At 60.4% G+C, this 16,072-nt stretch overlaps 1 protein-coding gene across 3 annotated transcripts in view; it reads left to right on the plus strand.

The window, feature by feature from the left end:
- Nucleotides 1-486: 486 nt before the first annotated feature.
- Nucleotides 487-16,072, plus strand: part of LOC111161660 (adaptor related protein complex 3 delta 1 subunit) — a 33,553-nt gene continuing 17,967 nt past the window's right edge. For 2 of the 3 annotated variants that reach the window (XM_022525426.1, XM_022525427.1), the window contains exons 1-4: nucleotides 512-668; nucleotides 12,586-12,681; nucleotides 13,240-13,320; nucleotides 14,281-14,361. In XM_022525426.1, the coding sequence (XP_022381134.1) occupies nucleotides 573-668; nucleotides 12,586-12,681; nucleotides 13,240-13,320; nucleotides 14,281-14,361 (354 nt within the window). In that variant the 5' untranslated portion in view covers nucleotides 512-572. Of the gene's footprint in view, nucleotides 669-12,585; nucleotides 12,682-13,239; nucleotides 13,321-14,280; nucleotides 14,362-16,072 lie in introns of all 3 variants that reach the window. The other variant, XM_022525428.1, reaches the window with a different exon arrangement.

Here is a 16,072-nt window from a genome sequence, read left to right on the forward strand (position 1 = left end):
GAGCCCCGCCCACAGCAGGCCCCGCCCACACCTGTCACTTCGTGGCGGGGCGGGGCAGGGAGGAGGCCCTCCCGGTGGGCGTGGCTAGAACAGACGTGAGGAAGTGGGTGGAGTTCTGGAGGCCTTGACCAATGAGAGGGAAGAGCCCGAAGCCGGAGGGGGCGCGGCTGAGTGGACGGCGAGGGCGTTGTCCGCGTTTCCATTGGGCGGCCGGCGTCGCCTGGGAGACGTGGAGACCCGGAGGTGGCGGGGTCGGCCTTTCCTGGGAGGCGGGGCTTCCGGGGGCGGGCCGCCTGACGGGCGCCCGTCGTCAGCTGACCCGCCGCCATCTTGTCCGCCATTTGCCAGCGGCGCGGCGCCCAGCCGGAGGGGTACGGCAGTGCGAGCGCGGGCTGCGGAGCGGGTCGCAGCCGCCGCCGCCCCGCGGACAGCAGCCGACCTGGCCAGGGAGCCCGCCCCGCCGCGGCAGCCGGCAGCGCAGCGCTCCGCGGGCGGCAGGCGCGGCCCCCGGGCCCCCGCACGGTGCCTGGCCGCGGGCCTCCCGGGGCTCGAGCCCGGCGGCGTCCGCCGCGATGGCCCTCAAGATGGTCAAGGGCAGCATCGACCGCATGTTCGACAAGAACCTGCAGGACCTCGTGCGCGGCATCCGCAACCACAAAGAGGACGAGGTGAGCCCGGCCCCGGTGCCGACCCGGACCCCAACCCCAACCCCAACCCCGGCCCCGGTACCGACCCCGACCCCGGCCTCCAGCTCGTCCCCGAAGCCCCGCGCCCGACTCGAGCCCTGCCTGCTTGCGACCCGAGCCGCCCCACGCCCGCTTTCCCTCTGAGCCTCAGTTTACCCCCGGGGGCCGCAGACGGCCCCTGGCGGGACCCGAGCCACCGTTGCCAGTCCTCCCTTATCTCCCGCGCGTGTCGGATCACTTGGGGGCCCGCCGCCGGGCGGCCCCCGTGGCCTCAGTTTCCCCGCTGGGCTTCGGACGCCCGCCCCCCTCCGCCCGCGGGTGTCCGCGGGGACTCGGCAGGCCCAGCTCCTCCCCGGGGCTCTGGACTCCTGGTGGGGGGCTTCCTCTCCGCGAGCCGCCCGGCTAGCGCGTCCGGGCCGTCTGCGGCCGGGTCCGGAGTCGGGCCTGGCCTCCTGGGCCCGTGTCCCCGGGAAGATGGGGCCGCAGCTGCTAGGGAGGGGGCACAGCGGGAGCCCGGAGTGAAGACACGGAAGCCCCTGAAGGGTCCCGGGACGGGGAAGCCGCCTTCGATTGGAAACCCTGAAGGAGGGCGAGAGGAAGGTGGTCCTGGCGTGGAATGTGGGCACGTTTCCTTCCCTCCGTCCCTCCCCCCCAGCCTGTGACCTAGATTTGGGAGGAGTGGGGACAGTTAGGGGCCCTCAGGCCGCTGGCTTCCTGGAGCCCGCACTCACACCAGGGGTCAGGAGCGGGCGGCGGGCTCTCCTGGGGAAGGAGCGGCGGCCCTGAGGCGCGGGTCCCAGCCGCAGGTCCCCCGCCGCAGGCCTCGCAATGGCGCCTCTTCCCGGCGGAGACGTCGGGGAGTTTGCTGGAGCGACGGTCCGCGCCGGCCGGCCATAGCACGTTTTCGGGATGGGCGTGACCTCCTCCCTCCCCTGCCCTCTGGCAGTCATGGGGTTCCTTTAGGCCATTTCCACCGGCTTTCCTTCCCAGGCTGCACCCGGGTTTTGCCTGGAGTGACCCGTGTTGGACATGTTGGTTATGTTGTGTATCTCAGCCCGGACCCTGGGGTCTTTGCCTTGGGCTGGACTTCCCCCCGCAGAGTGGCCGGGCAGCTGTGGGACGGCTCACAGCCGCAGGTCCCTTGTGCACTGGCTGACCTCCTGTCTCAGTGCGTTCGTGGTTGTGCGGGAGCCGCCTGTCTGGGATTCGGGGAAGGACCGGGGCCCACCAGGTGGGGCGGCTCTCGTCTGGGGGATGCCCACTGTCCCCCGGGCTGTTCCCGGGGCGGTCTTGGTTCCTTGAGAGTCGAGGGCCCTTTCAGTGGGTGCGTGGGTGGTGGAGGAGGCCGCTGTCGAAGTCATCAAGGTCAGGGTTCCGTGGGGGTCCTGCCTTTGACCTGTGGGCGGTTCTCCGGAGACGCAGCGTCTTGGTGCCGTGGTCCCCTGACCAGAAGATGGTGGTGATCTGGAGGCTGGTGTCGGAGGCCCCCGTTCTGACCCAGCACGCAGCAGATGACTTGCTGCTCCCGTAGTCCCCACTCTCCGGCCCCCATCGAGGCCCTTCTCTTCTACGCACCGCGCCCAGCGAGGACCCGCGTTTCTGCAGCATGTAGTTCCCTCAGAGGGTAACCTCGGAGCAGATTTTAGCTAAAACTTCCATGCCGTGTCCTGCAGTGGGGCCCAGCAGGGCCTGGAAGCCACATGGGAACGCGGCACGAATCTTAGTAGCTCAGCTGCGCTGTGCGGTGTCGGGAGACCGCATCCAGGCTGTGGGGCCCGTTTGACCTGGTGAGATTGGGGAAGCCTCCCTCCAGCGGGGGTGACGGCCACCTCCCCCTCACTGCGGGCTTCTGCGGATGCGGTGAGGGACGTGTGGTGGCTTCTGTGAGCGGCAGACTACCCCCCGAGGCTGTCTGCTTGGCTGTTCCAAACGCAGCCTGCAACCCCTTCATGGGTGGTGAGTGCCGTTCAGTGGGTTATGTTCAAAAAACAAAAACCAAACTAGAAAATTCCGGGCCCTCTGCACGCAGAGTAACTTGGTTATCGAAACTTCTTCCAGCTCATGACAGCTGGTGCGTGCGTGCGTACTGGGTCACTGTGGAAGCACGTTTCGTAAATGAGTCCAAGAAGTTTGAAACTCTGGTCCGGTTCGTACATCTCTGGGTGCCTGAGTTAAGGTGTCCTTGAGACGGAGCGCAGTGTCGGCCGGGAGGGGGACCCACGTGCGGGTGTCCTTGCTTCTGAACTTCGGATATGATTGGGGGGAAGATCCAAAGACTTCTAAGTTTATTCTTTTTTATTTTTATTTATTTATTTATTTATTTATTTTAAAGATTTTATTTATTTATTTGACAGAGAGAGATCACAAGTAGGCAGAGGCAGGCAGAGAGAGAGAGGGAAGCAGGCTCCCTGCTGAGCAGAGAGCCTGATGCGGGGCTCAGTCCCAGGACCCTGAGATCATGACCTGAGCCGAAGGCAGCAGCTCAACCCACTGAGCCACCCAGGCGCCCGTATTCTTTTTTATTTTTTAAAGATGTTATTTATTTGACAGATCACAAGCAGGCAGAGAGGCAGGCGGTGGGGGGGGCAGGGAAGCAGGCTCCCGGCCGAGCAGAGGGCCCGATGCGGGGCTCGATCTCAGAACCCCGAGATCATGACCTGAGCCGAAGGCAGACACCTAACAACTGAGCCCCCCAGGGTCCCCCTAAGTTTATTCTTCTGGGAACTCTTCATATTTGGGAGAAAGCTGTTTTTTCTGTCTTTTTAAGTTGTAGAGTCATACCCATACTTTAAAAAATGGGCTCAGTGTTTTGTGTTTTTTAATTACGGTTTTACGTATTTGAGAGTGAGAGAAAGCGTAGGCGGGTGAAGGGAGAAGGACGAGCGGACGCCCCGCTCAGTGGGGAGCCCGATGCGGGGCTCCCTCCCAGCACTGTGGGATCGTGACCTAAGCCCGAGGCAGACTCTTAACTGACTGAGCCCCCCCAGGCGCCCCTTCTCGGTGTTCATTAACGATAAAGGGAAGAGCCCCCTCCCTGTAGGTCAGTTTGGAGTATGTGCTCTGAGTGTTTCTTTCTGTGCGTAGAAATCGAGGGCAGTTCTTACTGTCTGTTACAACTGCTCTGCGTCCTGGGGCACCCGGCCCGCTCAGTCCGCGAGGCCTGCGACTTTTGATCTCGCGGTCATGAGTTGGGGCCCCACGTTGGGCGTAGGGTTTACTGGAGAAGACTCCATTCTGCTGCTTGCTGGTTGGTGTAGTGGTGCTGACTGCTCTCCAGGACGCAGCATGGGAAGGCCTCCCACGGGCGGGTAGCGTGTGTCGGTGGTGTGTCCCGTCCCCCCTTCCCCGGTTGGGCGTGCCGTAGTTTGTTTCCCCCGTTCAGGGCCTTCCCTTGGTTGGGGACGGGCCCTGCATGGCTCTGCTAGTGTCTGAAGAGCCTTGGCTTGGTTTTGCGGGGGTGTAAACACTTGAGCCCATTGGACTGGTGTTTCGGAACGTCCTTCAGTCGGTCTGGGCCGTAGTTGGAAGTGAGGTGTGGTCGGGTTTAGACCAAACTGCCCGGAGCTGCGGACACGCCGTCGTTTGTGATCTCAGAGATGCCGGTGCTGGGGCTGAACCCAGGAGGCTGGTGCTGGGGCCTGTCGGGCACGCAGGACCGGGGTCTGCTCTGGGGACAGTCACTGCAGAGTAGGTTATGTCTGGCCTGGGTCAGGCACTCGGGGCTTTGTGGCTGTTGATGAGAAGTTCTTTTATTTTAACAACTTTTGAGACTCATAGTAAATTTGAACTGAGCTTTTTTTTTTTTTTTTTTTTTTTTTCTTTAATGACATGGGTCATGATCCTAAATCAGGGTCTCCCCCTCGGCATTGCTGACATTCAGGACTGGGTCATTTTGGGGGTGGGGTCTGTCCCAGGGACTGTGGGAACAGAGCAGCATCCTGGCCCCACCCAGTCGATGCCAGGAGCTTGCCATCGTGACAGTCACAAATGTCCCCAGACATTGCCCAGGAGACTCGCTGACCCACACTGATAAGAAAAATCTCCCAGGGCGCCTGGGTGGCTCAGTGGGTTGAGCCGCTGCCTTCGGCTCGGGTCATGGTCTCAGGGTTCTGGGATCGAGTCCCGCATCGGGCTCTCTGCTCCGCGGGGAGCCTGTTTCCCTTCCTCTCTCTCTGCCTGCCTCTCTGCCTACTTGTGATCTCTCTCTGTCAAATAGATAAATAAAATCTTTAAAAAAAAAAAAAAAAGAAAAGAAAAATCTCCCCAAATTCCCTCATGCTCTTCCCTTCGTCCCTGTCCCCTGTGTTCCCTGCCTTGTCACCATGTTGTTGGACCCTGTGATATTGTGATGTAAGAAATACATCTTTTGGTCTTTGTCCCTCGCTCTGGGCACAGAGCTCCTAAAGTCTTTGTCATTTGCTAAGCAATAACAGTATTAGGAAGTTTTTGTCCTTTCCTAAGCAATTAAGGTATCAGGAGCAGCCTTGTTTATGTGTTTGCTCTCTGCCCACAGTTCCTAACCCTGAGCTTTTAGATCCGTTGGCATTTCCTGGGTCACAGAAGTGTCTTTTGTTCCAGTGAGATGACCTGGTGGGCTGCTGGGTGGGAGCAGATCACCAGAGAGACCACCATTAGAAGCTTGGAGCTGTCAGCCCCACCCCCAGCTTCGGGGAGGGGAGCGGCCTAGGGACTGAATGAATGATCTGTCACGCACATCTGTAAGCGGCGGTTGGAGAGTCTTGGTTGGCGAAAGCATCGTGTCCTGGGCGGATGGCGTGGTGCAAAGCGACTCTGCCAGGACAGGGGCGCCTGCGGTGGGGGCCGTTCTGGATGCCTCCCTGTGTGCATCTTCATCTGGCTGTTGATCGTCATGTCGGCCATGGCCTTTCTTCTGTGCTCAGCTGCTCACGGCGGACAAGTGCTTTCCTGAGGTCCGCGAGCCGCTTTGGCAAATTAATTGAACCTGAGAGCAGGGGGGCACGTGAACTCCCATTCATAGCCGGTCGGTCAGAGGACAGCCAACCTGGGCTGGGGCCCGGGGCCAGAGGTGGGGACAGTCTTGGGGGGCCAAGCGCAGAGCTTGCCGGCGTCCCTCCCAGGCATGGGGGCTGAGGAAGACTGGTCCCAGGCACACTTGCCAAGTGTTTCCTATATGGGCTTCTTTCCTAATCTTACTCGTTGTGAAGGTGTAGTGCATAAGATGTTATGTAGTTTATTTTATTTTTTTAAAGATTTTATTTATCTGCTGGAGAGAGGGTGCGCACACATGCGCACAAGCAGGGGGAGCGGCAGAGGGGGAGGTAGCCTCCCTGCTGAGCGGGGAGCACTGATGGGGGGCTCGATCCCAGGACCCCGTGATCATGACCTGAGCCCAAGTCAGAGGCTTTACCCCACTGGGCCACCCAGACATCCCTGTTACGTGTAGTTTAATTAAGATAATTAGCTGAAGTTCTCTGAGTGTCATTTCTTCGCTTTGCTTATATCTTTATCCCTGAAATTTGTGTCCCTGAACGGTCTGGTGGACTGTTGTCCAGCCTAGCTCTCCCGGTCCGGCTCCTGACGCTCATCTCCGTCGGGGAGCCCCGCAGCTTGTGGGCGCTGTGGCTGACAGCACCCAGCGCTCTGCCTTCTGGACATCTGGGCGGTTTCCGGTCTGGGGCCTTTCATGAACGACCCTCCAGGGTGGGATTGCTGCACTGGGGGTGCCGCCCGGCTGCCCGAGCGCTGTTCCCCGCACAGGTCCCAGAGGCAGGCGCGAGCGCCCAGGATCACGTTGGGAACCCACAGGACAGACAGCCCCCTTCACTTCTCCGACCGGGGGCACGGCTGGGTGTGCTTTCCACAGCGTGTGGCCGTTTGCATTCCTTGTGACATTGCCTAAGGCCTTTGGTGGCTTCTTCTGTCTGGCTGCCAGTCTATAGGGGCTCTTTGAAGGGCCCACTGGAGATGGAAGGCGTGCTGGGTGGCCGGGCCGTGGGGGGCGTCTGGGAGGACCCAGGCTGCCGGTGGGGCTGCGTCTGCTCTTGCGCCCATCTCGGGTGGTGCTCTCGGGTGGCGCTCGCCATACTACAGCTCGGAGCACCCTGGGGGCGGTGGGAGGAGGACGGAAGGGGACCCAGGTATGCCTGAGGCCAGCACTTGGCCTCAGTTCTGTGGGGGCCGTCCTGGGCGCTCACCCGATGCCAGGAGCACCCCCAGTCATGACCACCACTGAGATCCCCTGGGCGTCCCGGTCACATACACACACCCCACCCCCCCACCCCCCGCCCACAAACACACCCCTCTGCTCTAGGAGATCTGCTGGTTAGGGAGCGGGGGTGAGAGGCGGAAGGTTAGGACATCCGAGGCTTGACTGTGGACTTCTTCCCCCACCACCCCTCTATCCCCCCACCCCCGTCCATGCACCCCTCCCCTGCTTTGCCCTGGGCGGGTGGAGGGCGTAAACATGGCAGCCACTCCCCACCTCACGTCCCTCCCCAGTCTCGGCTTCCCCAAGGCTATTTAGGTGGGCCATAAAGTGGGCCATGTATTGTGCCCCTGTCCTTATTAGGCAGCATGGAGGCTCACGGGTGGGTCCTGGTACCCTTGTCCCCTACGGTGGTACCCTCGTGTGTAGTGTCTTCTCCTGCCTCTGCTTGGGGTCCAAAGGACAGGTGCTCTCTCAGCAGAAGGACTTGGACCTTTTGCCTAAATGGACAGCTCCGTCAGCCTTGCGGGTTCTCCAGCAGCTGGGCCCTGGGGGGGGGCGGTTGGCAACTGCTGCAGGGGGGAGGGGCTGCTGCTGTAGGACACAGACCGGCAGGAGCCCGTGAGTGTCTGTGCAGAGCAGGAAGCAGCAGGTCCCTCCAGGTCGCGCGGACTAAGGTGGGGGTTCTGGATGATCGGGGGGATTTCTTTTACACAGTGTTATTGGGGTGTGGTGTACATACCTAGTGTTCACCTGCTTTAGCTTGAAGTTCAGCAAAAGTTTTTAAAAATTTCGTTTACGAGGGATGCCTCAGTAGCTCATTCGTCGAGTGTCTGCCTTCGGCTCATGTCATGATCCAGGGGTCCTGGGATCGAGCCCCACGTGGGATCCCTGCTCAGCGGGGAGCCTGCTTCTCCCTCTCCCACTCCCCCTGCTTGTGTTCCCTCTCTTGCCGTCCATCTCTCTCTCTCTCTGTCTCTCTCTCTCTCTCAAATAGATAAATTTTTTTTAAAAGATACTTATTTGACAGACAGATCACAAGTAGGCATAGGGGCAGGTGGGGGGGCGGAAGCAGGGTCCCCGCTGAGCAGGGAGCCCGACGTGGGGCTCGATCCCAGGACCCTGAGATCATGACCTGAGCCAAAGGCAGAGGCTTAACTCACTGAGCCACCCTGGTGCCCCTGATTGTTAGATTTAAATGAAGTGCTTCAGGGAACTCTACAAAGTGGCCAGGGTCAAAATGGCTGTTTTATATTAGACCTGAGGAGTTCCCATGTAAGGGAACTTCATGGCCTTTGTTCTAGGTTAGATTCTCTAAAGACTATGTGGAAAGGTCATGCATTTCAGGCCTCAGTTCGCTCTGTGCGGAAGCGTGAATTCGCACAGAACAGATTGGGGTATTTTGAAAAATACCTCTCCTTTCCTTCCTTCCTTCGTTCCTTCCTCTCTTTCTCTCTTTTTTAAGATTTTACTTATCAGAGAGCGAGAACACGAGCAGGGGGAGTGGCAGGCAGAGGGGGAAGCAGGGGAACCCGATGCCAGACTTGATCCCAGAACCCTGGGATCATGACCTGGGCTGATGGCAGACGCCTAACGACTGAGCCACCCAGGGGTCCCCCTCTCTCTTTCTCTTTCTTTTCTTTTTCTTCTCCTCCTCTTCCTTCTCCCTCTCCTTTTTCTTCTCTTTTCTTCTCTTTCAGTGTCGGGGCTCCCGGGCAGCTCAGTCTGTTACGTGTCCAACTCTTGAGCTCAGGTTGATCTCATCAGAGTTATGAGTTCAGGCCCCACACTGGACTCCACATTGGGCGCGGAGTCTTTCAGACGAGAGGACAAATAATCGTCAGCGCTGTGTGGTCATTTATACCTCAGGCTCCACAATCTTTCTAGTTTATGTTTATATTATAATTGTTTGGATGTAGGTCATGTGCGCATGCCGTGACAGGTTTTGTTTTCTTGTTGTAAAAGGGATTGAATGGATACTGTCCTCTTCTGTCGGCAGTGCTGTAGTGGATGAGAGATGAGCATAACATCTGTGTGTCACTCTCCTTCCTTTACCTTTCTGTCACTCCGAGTAAGGTCGTGTTTAAGTCCTCCTCTGTGAGCAGGAGACAGGTTCTTCTCTGTCCTTAGGACTCCCCTTCTCCTGTCTGCAGGAGCCAGGAGCCGCGCTCGCTTTTCCACCGAAAAAGTAACGTTCAGGCAGGGACTCCCTGAAAGCCGCCACTCCTGTGAGGCTCATCTCCTCCCTGGTGAGTGCTTCGAGGTTCAGAGACGGATGTCACTGGGCTCCGTGGGTCCGGCTCTGTTCCCCGGGGGGTGTTGTCTTCGGGTGGAGAATTCCGGTCAGCATTTTCCCCACCGTCAAGAGGCTTCCGTGGTTTCTGACAACAGCTCGGAATCCTTTCTCCCCATGTAGCACGTGATTTTCCTCTGGCTCCTTTGAGGACTTTCTCCCAGGGCCCCTGGCTGGCCCCGGCGGAAGAGCGTGGGACTCTCATCCCTGGGGCTGTGAATTCGAGCCCCACACTGGGGGTAGAGATTATGTAAATAAATGAACTTTTAAAAAAAGATTTTCTCCTCTAAGTTTCCATTTTTGGCAGTTTGACTTGTCTGGTGACCGTTTTCATTTTCTGTTCTGGGTGCTGAGCTCCTTGAACCTGTGAATTAGGACTTTCACCAAATTTGGGGAAGTTCTAGCCATTTGTTTTCCAAATATATCCTCTGTCCCACCCTTTCCTTTCTGGGACACCAGTTATGCATGTGTTACACCTTGTGGGCTTGTCCCACAGACCCTGAGGTTCTGCTCCTCTTTGCTAGAACGTTTCTGTCCTGACTGGGGGGTCCGGTCTGCGTCAGGCTTGCTGGCGCGCTGCCGCCCGTGTGCCGCGCCGCACCGCGCCTTTGGTGACTCCTGTTCCAGAAACTGTTTCGATTCTAGACTTTCCATCTGCTTCTCTTACATCCTCTGCCTTTCTCTGCCGAGGAGGCCCCTTTTCGTGTTCTTCCCGGGCATATTTTCCTCTGGTCCGTGAGAGCATCGTTACGGTTCTGAAGTTGAGATCTCAGGGTGTTAGTTCCGTCCTTGGGGACGGCTCAGGGCCAGTGCACCTTGGCTGGCTGGTTTTCCTGGCGTCTGGGTAGTGTTTCCTGTTTGTTATTTTGAAGAACTTCGGGTCATATCCTGAATGTGGTGACCTGTCGTTTGCAGAGGCTCTAGATTCTGTTCTGCTCCCTGAGAAGCATCGTTCGGGGCAGCGGCTACTTGGGCCGAGACTCCAGTTCGGTCTTTCGTCACGGGTGGGGGCGGGGGCGGGGGAAGTGCACCAGCAGCTTCGGCTGTGTGCCATGCACCGTGCGCGCCTCGTCCTGGGGTCCATGGGACTGTGGCTGAGTGTGTGTCCAGAGTGTGGGCACCCCCACCCCTCCTCTGGCAGCTGCTGTGTGAGCCCTAGTCTCTGCTTTCTGGCTCTTGAAGCTGCCCGATTCGGGGCTCAATCCCAGGACCCTGAGATCACGACCTGAGCCTAAGGCAGAGGCTTAACCCACTGAGCCACCCAGGCGCCCTGGGTTTGGTGGACACCCAGGAGCCGGACTCTGTTTGCCCTTTCAGGAGCTGCCGGGCTCCTCTGCGGCACCCTCCCGTCTTCCAGCCCTGTCGTCTGTGGCGAGGGCCGGTTTCTCCAACACCTGTGACCGTCTTTCTGTTCTCTCCCTCTTGAGTCGTTAACAGTGATGCAGGCCGGGGAGGCCGGGGGAGGGCACCGCAGCTCCCGAGTGGGATTCAGTAACCTGAAGCCTGTTGGAAGGATGCAGTGACGCTTGTCCCATGGCTCCGAGTCCCGGTCATAAAAGATTCATGGAGCATCTGTGGCTGACAGAGGGCTTGAGTAGCTCCTTTCCCCAGGAGCCTGCATTTCGGGCCAGGACGGGCTGTGGGCTGAGGGGCCGTGAGCAGGGGCCCCACGGTGAGGTCCAGGCCCAGGGCACTCGGCACAGGGGTCTGCCGTCCGTGCGGGCCACGCAGGTCCCGTGGGGGTGGCGCACCGCGGAATCTTGCCCCCTGGTGGACGGCTGGGGACGTTCCGGCTGCTGTCGCTCTGGTCAGATGACAGGAAGTGCCGGGCATGTGCGGGGCTGTGGCACGAGCTGGACGGGTTCCTTGCGAGCCCGGCGGCGGCCACCTGCCTCGAGGTCTCTCTCTGGGGCTGTGTGTCTCCGCGGCAGGGGAGGTGGGAGCCTCGTGCCCCGCTGCTCCCAGAAGGCGCATCCATGGTGCAGGTGCTCGTGTCAGCCGGCCTCAGCTCACACCCGTGTGAGTGGTAGATGCGTGGAATCCGCGAGGACACCCGGGGGAATCCAAAAACGCGTTCCCACAGATGCTGTAGCTCGACTCACAGCCGTGGGGAAGCGGGGAGGATGCAGGTGCCCGTCCCGCGGTGACCGGATAAGCGCCAGGTGGCCTGTGTGCGTGGGGTGGGGACGGGACCCCTCCCTGCAGCACACGTGAGCCCTGCCGTGCTGCTGCTGGAGACGAGCCGCGGGCCGTGGAGACCCCCACGCCGGCTTCACGGTGGTCCCGGCGGGGCTGCGGGGCTCGGTGTGGAGCACCAGCGGGACCTGGGGCTCACTTCCCGGCAGGTGCACGTCTCAGGTGCAGGTCGCTGAAAGGCTAAACCAGAGAATCAGGAAGATTTCCGTGTCCCGACTTCGTGTTGAAATTGTTCTTTTAAACTTGTAAAACTTTTCTGTGTAGGAGGCATCAGCTAGGGGTATGCGGCTGGCTGAAAGGAGCACGCGGCTCTGGATTTGGGGCACCCTGGTCTTGGGTCACGATCTTAGGGTTAGAAGTTCGAGCCCCCTGTTTGGTGTAGAGATTGCTTAAAAATAGAATCTTTAAAAAAGGTTGGGGGAACCCCGTGAACTCTACAAATAAGTGGGGAAAATGGAATAAACAGACTTTGAGACCCCTGCTCCCATCAGCCTCCTTTCTCCGGGAGGACTGTGAGGGGGTCCTGGGCATCTGACCGCACCGAGATGGCTTTTCTGTGAAGACGTCTTCATTTTAGAGAGTGAGTGAGAGAGCGTGTGCGTGAGCCGGGGCCACGGGGGCGCAGGTAGGTCCCCAGCCCAGCCCAGCATGGTCTCGATCTCGTGACCTAAGCCAACATCAAGAATCGCACACTCGACCAACTGCACCACGCAGGCGCCCCTGAAACGGCCTCGTTGAACAACAGCTGTGTTAGCCGTTCGCGTGCCCTGCAGCCCCCGTTCCGAGCTCCGTTCCGTGGTTTCTAGTACGTGCGTCCACAGCCGCGCACCATGCTCTGTTCGAGGACATTCCGTGACCCCAGGCAGCACAGCCCCCGACACCCACTCGCCTGCTTCCTGCGGCTCAGGGGCTGCCCTGGGTGTTTCGTGTGAACGGAATGACACCGTGTAGCCTTTTGTGTTCCGCTTCTTGCTGCGGTGATTATTCTGTGTTTATCTGAGAGAGCGCGAGTGACGGGGGGGCGGCCGGCGGGGGGGGGGGGGAGAAGCAGGCTCCCCGCCCAGCAGGGAGCCAGATGTGGGGCCGGATCCCGGGACCCTGACGCCACGACCCGAGCCCAAGGCAGACGCTTCACCCACAGAGCCGCCCAGCGCCCCTGCGGTAATTATTCCTAACTGGTTTAGTCAGGCCCTTGCAATTTTTCCTTTTTTTTCTCCTTTTAGGCAAAATATATCTCTCAGTGCATCGATGAAATCAAGCAGGAGCTGAAGCAGGACAACATCGCAGTGAAAGCAAACGCGGTCTGCAAGCTGACCTACGTAGGTACCGGGCCTGCTGACTCAGGCGACGTCGCTTCCTGGGGCGGCCACCCCGGCCCCAACAGCCCCACTGCGGTCGGGCGGTCAGGCAGCGTAGCCGTCCCTCCTCTGCCCGCCCATTTATCCGCTCCCCGCCCGTCGCCACCCACCTGTCAAACAGGCATCGGCACCCCTGGCTCTAGGCGCAGGCCGTGGCACGCAGGGCTGATTTCTTCCAGTCGAGGGAGGGCGTGCTGTGAGGACCCTGAGGCCTGGGGTGTGGTGGACCCCACCTGGCCTGGGGAAGGCTGGCAGGGGGCATCCCAGCGCCCTGTAGCTTCCAGGAGGAGCCCGTGCGCTCTCATCGACCTGGAGACTCAACCAGTATGCGTGGAGGCTGGCGCTTGAGCCGCAGACACTTGCCCTCCGCCTTCGTGATGAACCTGACCGTGTAGTTCTAGACGTGAGGGCTAGCGCCAGGGCATGGGTTCCGGGAGGCCTGCCCCTGGGTGTGGGCGCGGTGTTGGGGTTCCAGCCGTGGCGTGTGCATGGAGACGACGGTGCCGGTCTTTCCAACAGTTACAGATGCTGGGATATGACATCAGCTGGGCTGCCTTCAACATCATAGAAGTCATGAGTGCCTCCAAGTTCACGTTCAAGGTGAGGCGGGGGGTAGGGTGTGCCCTGGCGGGAGGCCCCGCTCTGCAGAAAGGAAGTATGGCACACCAGCCTTGGCCCGCACACGCTGCCGCCTCAGCGTTTGTCCTGTTCTTTATTAACTCTTACCTGCGTGGTGTTTGTCTTCCAGCTTTAAGGGACGTCCGCGAGATGGGTTCGCAGGGTTGCTTACATATTTGAGCGTCTTACTGGGAGGCTGCCCCAGGCCCCCAGCCCAGGGCCTCACAGTGGTTTCTGAGCATTTTCCCCCACCTCACGGAGGCCCTGCCTGCTAGGGACCCGGGGCTCAGCCCCCTCATGTGCTGTCGTGGCGTCGGCTCCCGTCCCTAGTAGAGCTTCCTCGAAGTGCGTCAGCAGCCGCGGCCCGCCGGAGGGCATCGCGTGGTTCTCCTGGGGCCGGGCAGTCCAGCTGGGCGGATAGACTGTTGCCAGGTCCATGGGCCCCAGTGCCCACTGTGGGACACCGCCCAGGCCCACGGCGGGCTCCCTCCGATGGACACCGTTGTCCTGCCCGCGGGCCCCTCTTGGGGGAGCGGCAGAGGCGGTGCTCAGCCCGGGCAGCGAGGCATCGTGCCCACACACCAGTGTGACAGCGGTGTCTGCACCAGCCTGGCGGGAGAGCAATGCGGAGAAACTCTCGCGCTCGGCTGGCTTCCGTGTCCCATCACAGAGGCCGCTCCGGGCTGCCGGGGAGGCGGTCAGAACGTGCCCAGCGGAGGGCCGGACGGTGCGGCCGACCTCACGAGAACTGGCGTGGCAGAGGCTGCATCCTCCGGGCTCTGGGGCGGGTTCCTCCCTCCTCCTCCTCGGGTGACTTCCCGGCACCCCCTGGCTGTGGCCCTGCGGCCAGCCGCAGGCTGTCCCTGCCTGGCCCGGGGACTTCCTCCCCCGGGGGCGTGTGGCCCTTGTCTCGCGTCTGACGCCCTGGTGTCTGGCTCACAGCGGATCGGCTACCTTGCTGCTTCCCAATGCTTCCACGAGGGGACCGACGTCATCATGCTAACGACCAATCAGATCCGCAAGGTAGGCGGCCCTCCTGCGCCCCGGCTGTCCCCGGCCCCTCCCAGTGCCCTCCCGGCCCCCGCCCCGCCCCGCTCTCCACGCTGGCCTCTTGGGTGCTCCGAGCGAGCGGCACGTAGAAAGCTCCGAGGTCGCCCGGCTTTTGTTCTTGTGACCCCACCGTAAGCACGTGGCTTCCAGACATAGCCACTCTGTGGTCAGAAGACACCGGGTGGTGTGGCAGGTCTGTGTCTGCTCGTGGGCTGTAGGCGAGGCCGGAGTGCTGCCTGCCCTCCCCCTTCCCTCGCTGGGGCCTCCGGCTGTCGGAAGGAAGGCCAGCTCCGGCCGCGGGCTCCCCGCGCCTTCTCCCTGGGGCGGGGGCAGCTGCTGCGGCGCACACCCTTCCCCCCGCCCACACCCTTCCCCACCGGGGCCTTTCTGCCCCCTGGGTTGGTTTTTTTTTTTTTTTTTTTTTTTTGTGCACAGGGAGAGCACGTGGGTTTGGGAAGGGGGTGGGGGGAGGAGCAGAGGGAGGACAAGCAGACTCCATGATGAGTGCAGAGCCCGACTTGGGGCTCGATCTCCTCACCCTGAGATCATGACCTGAGCCAAAACCCAGAGTCAGATGCTCAACCGACTGTGCCCCCCAGGCGCCCCCCACGGGGACTCCTGAGTGATGTCACATGTGAGTCTTCGTCACTTGTGATCTGTGTGTCTGGAGACGGTCTTGAAGATCACCGAGTAACACATTTCTTCCTCGGCGCTAGAGCTTTGAGCATCTTTTGTGGAGTAGTGAGAGGGGCAGAATCAGAATCAGAGGCTCGGTGACGGTTGGATGTATAGGCCAGACCCCATGAGTGTGACTGCCCCTGGAGCGAGTCCTGGGGACCGGGGCTGGGCTCATGGGAAGACCCCGCAGCACTCACCACAGTCCTGGCCCGGTTCATCCCGGCACAGGGCGGGCTGCGGGGCCGAGCACCGAGCCTGTGGTTCCGAGGAGGCCCGCCGAGGGTTAGGTTGCGCGGTAGCAGTGGGCGTCGTGGGTGCTGCGGGGCTGTGAGGGGCCAGCTCCGCTGGGAGGGGCTGTGTCATGGCAGGGGCAGCAAGGAGGAGGGTGGAGGGGCTCTGGCCAAGCTTGAGCTTTCTTGCCGGCCTTCTGGACACAGGCACGCCCCCTGCCTACCCCTTTGTAGTGACCTCCATTTAGACCTAGTGATCCCCTCTTTACACGGAAACGTGCCAGAGGCAGGTCACCTAGATGCTCTGCTGGAGAGACCACCCGAGCCCAAGATGTCCCTGTAATGGAGCAAGGGACACGGCTGCAGTGTTAGAGGACATTCTCCTCCATTCTCATCCCCAGTATTTTTGGTCTGTGTGTGAGTCGTTCTAAATAAACCCATGACTTCTGGAACAACGTATGTAGACTGCCCTGTCCCCCACTCCCCATTCGCTTCGAGTGGGGCTCTCCCTGCTCGACGGTGACCTGAGTGTCCTCTCCACAAATCTCTGTTTCTGCAAAACCCCATGGTGGCCCTTTGCTGGGTCTTTGCAAGTCCTGCTGAACCAGGAGTGGCCGTGTAGGGCCTGAGTTCTGTACGTGGGTCCGACGCAGTTCTGTCTTGTCAGCCCAGGCCAGGACAGACTCTAGCAGTCATGTTTTCAGGTTATCATTACAGTCTAGAAGGCGACCTCTCAAAATGCATCTGGTGCGTTCACGTCGATGTGAAGTTTGCTT

Source organism: Enhydra lutris, unplaced genomic scaffold, assembly GCF_002288905.1.
Source record: "Enhydra lutris kenyoni isolate GAN:26980312 unplaced genomic scaffold, ASM228890v2 scaffoldscaffold86, whole genome shotgun sequence".
Lineage (NCBI taxonomy): Eukaryota > Metazoa > Chordata > Mammalia > Carnivora > Mustelidae > Enhydra > Enhydra lutris.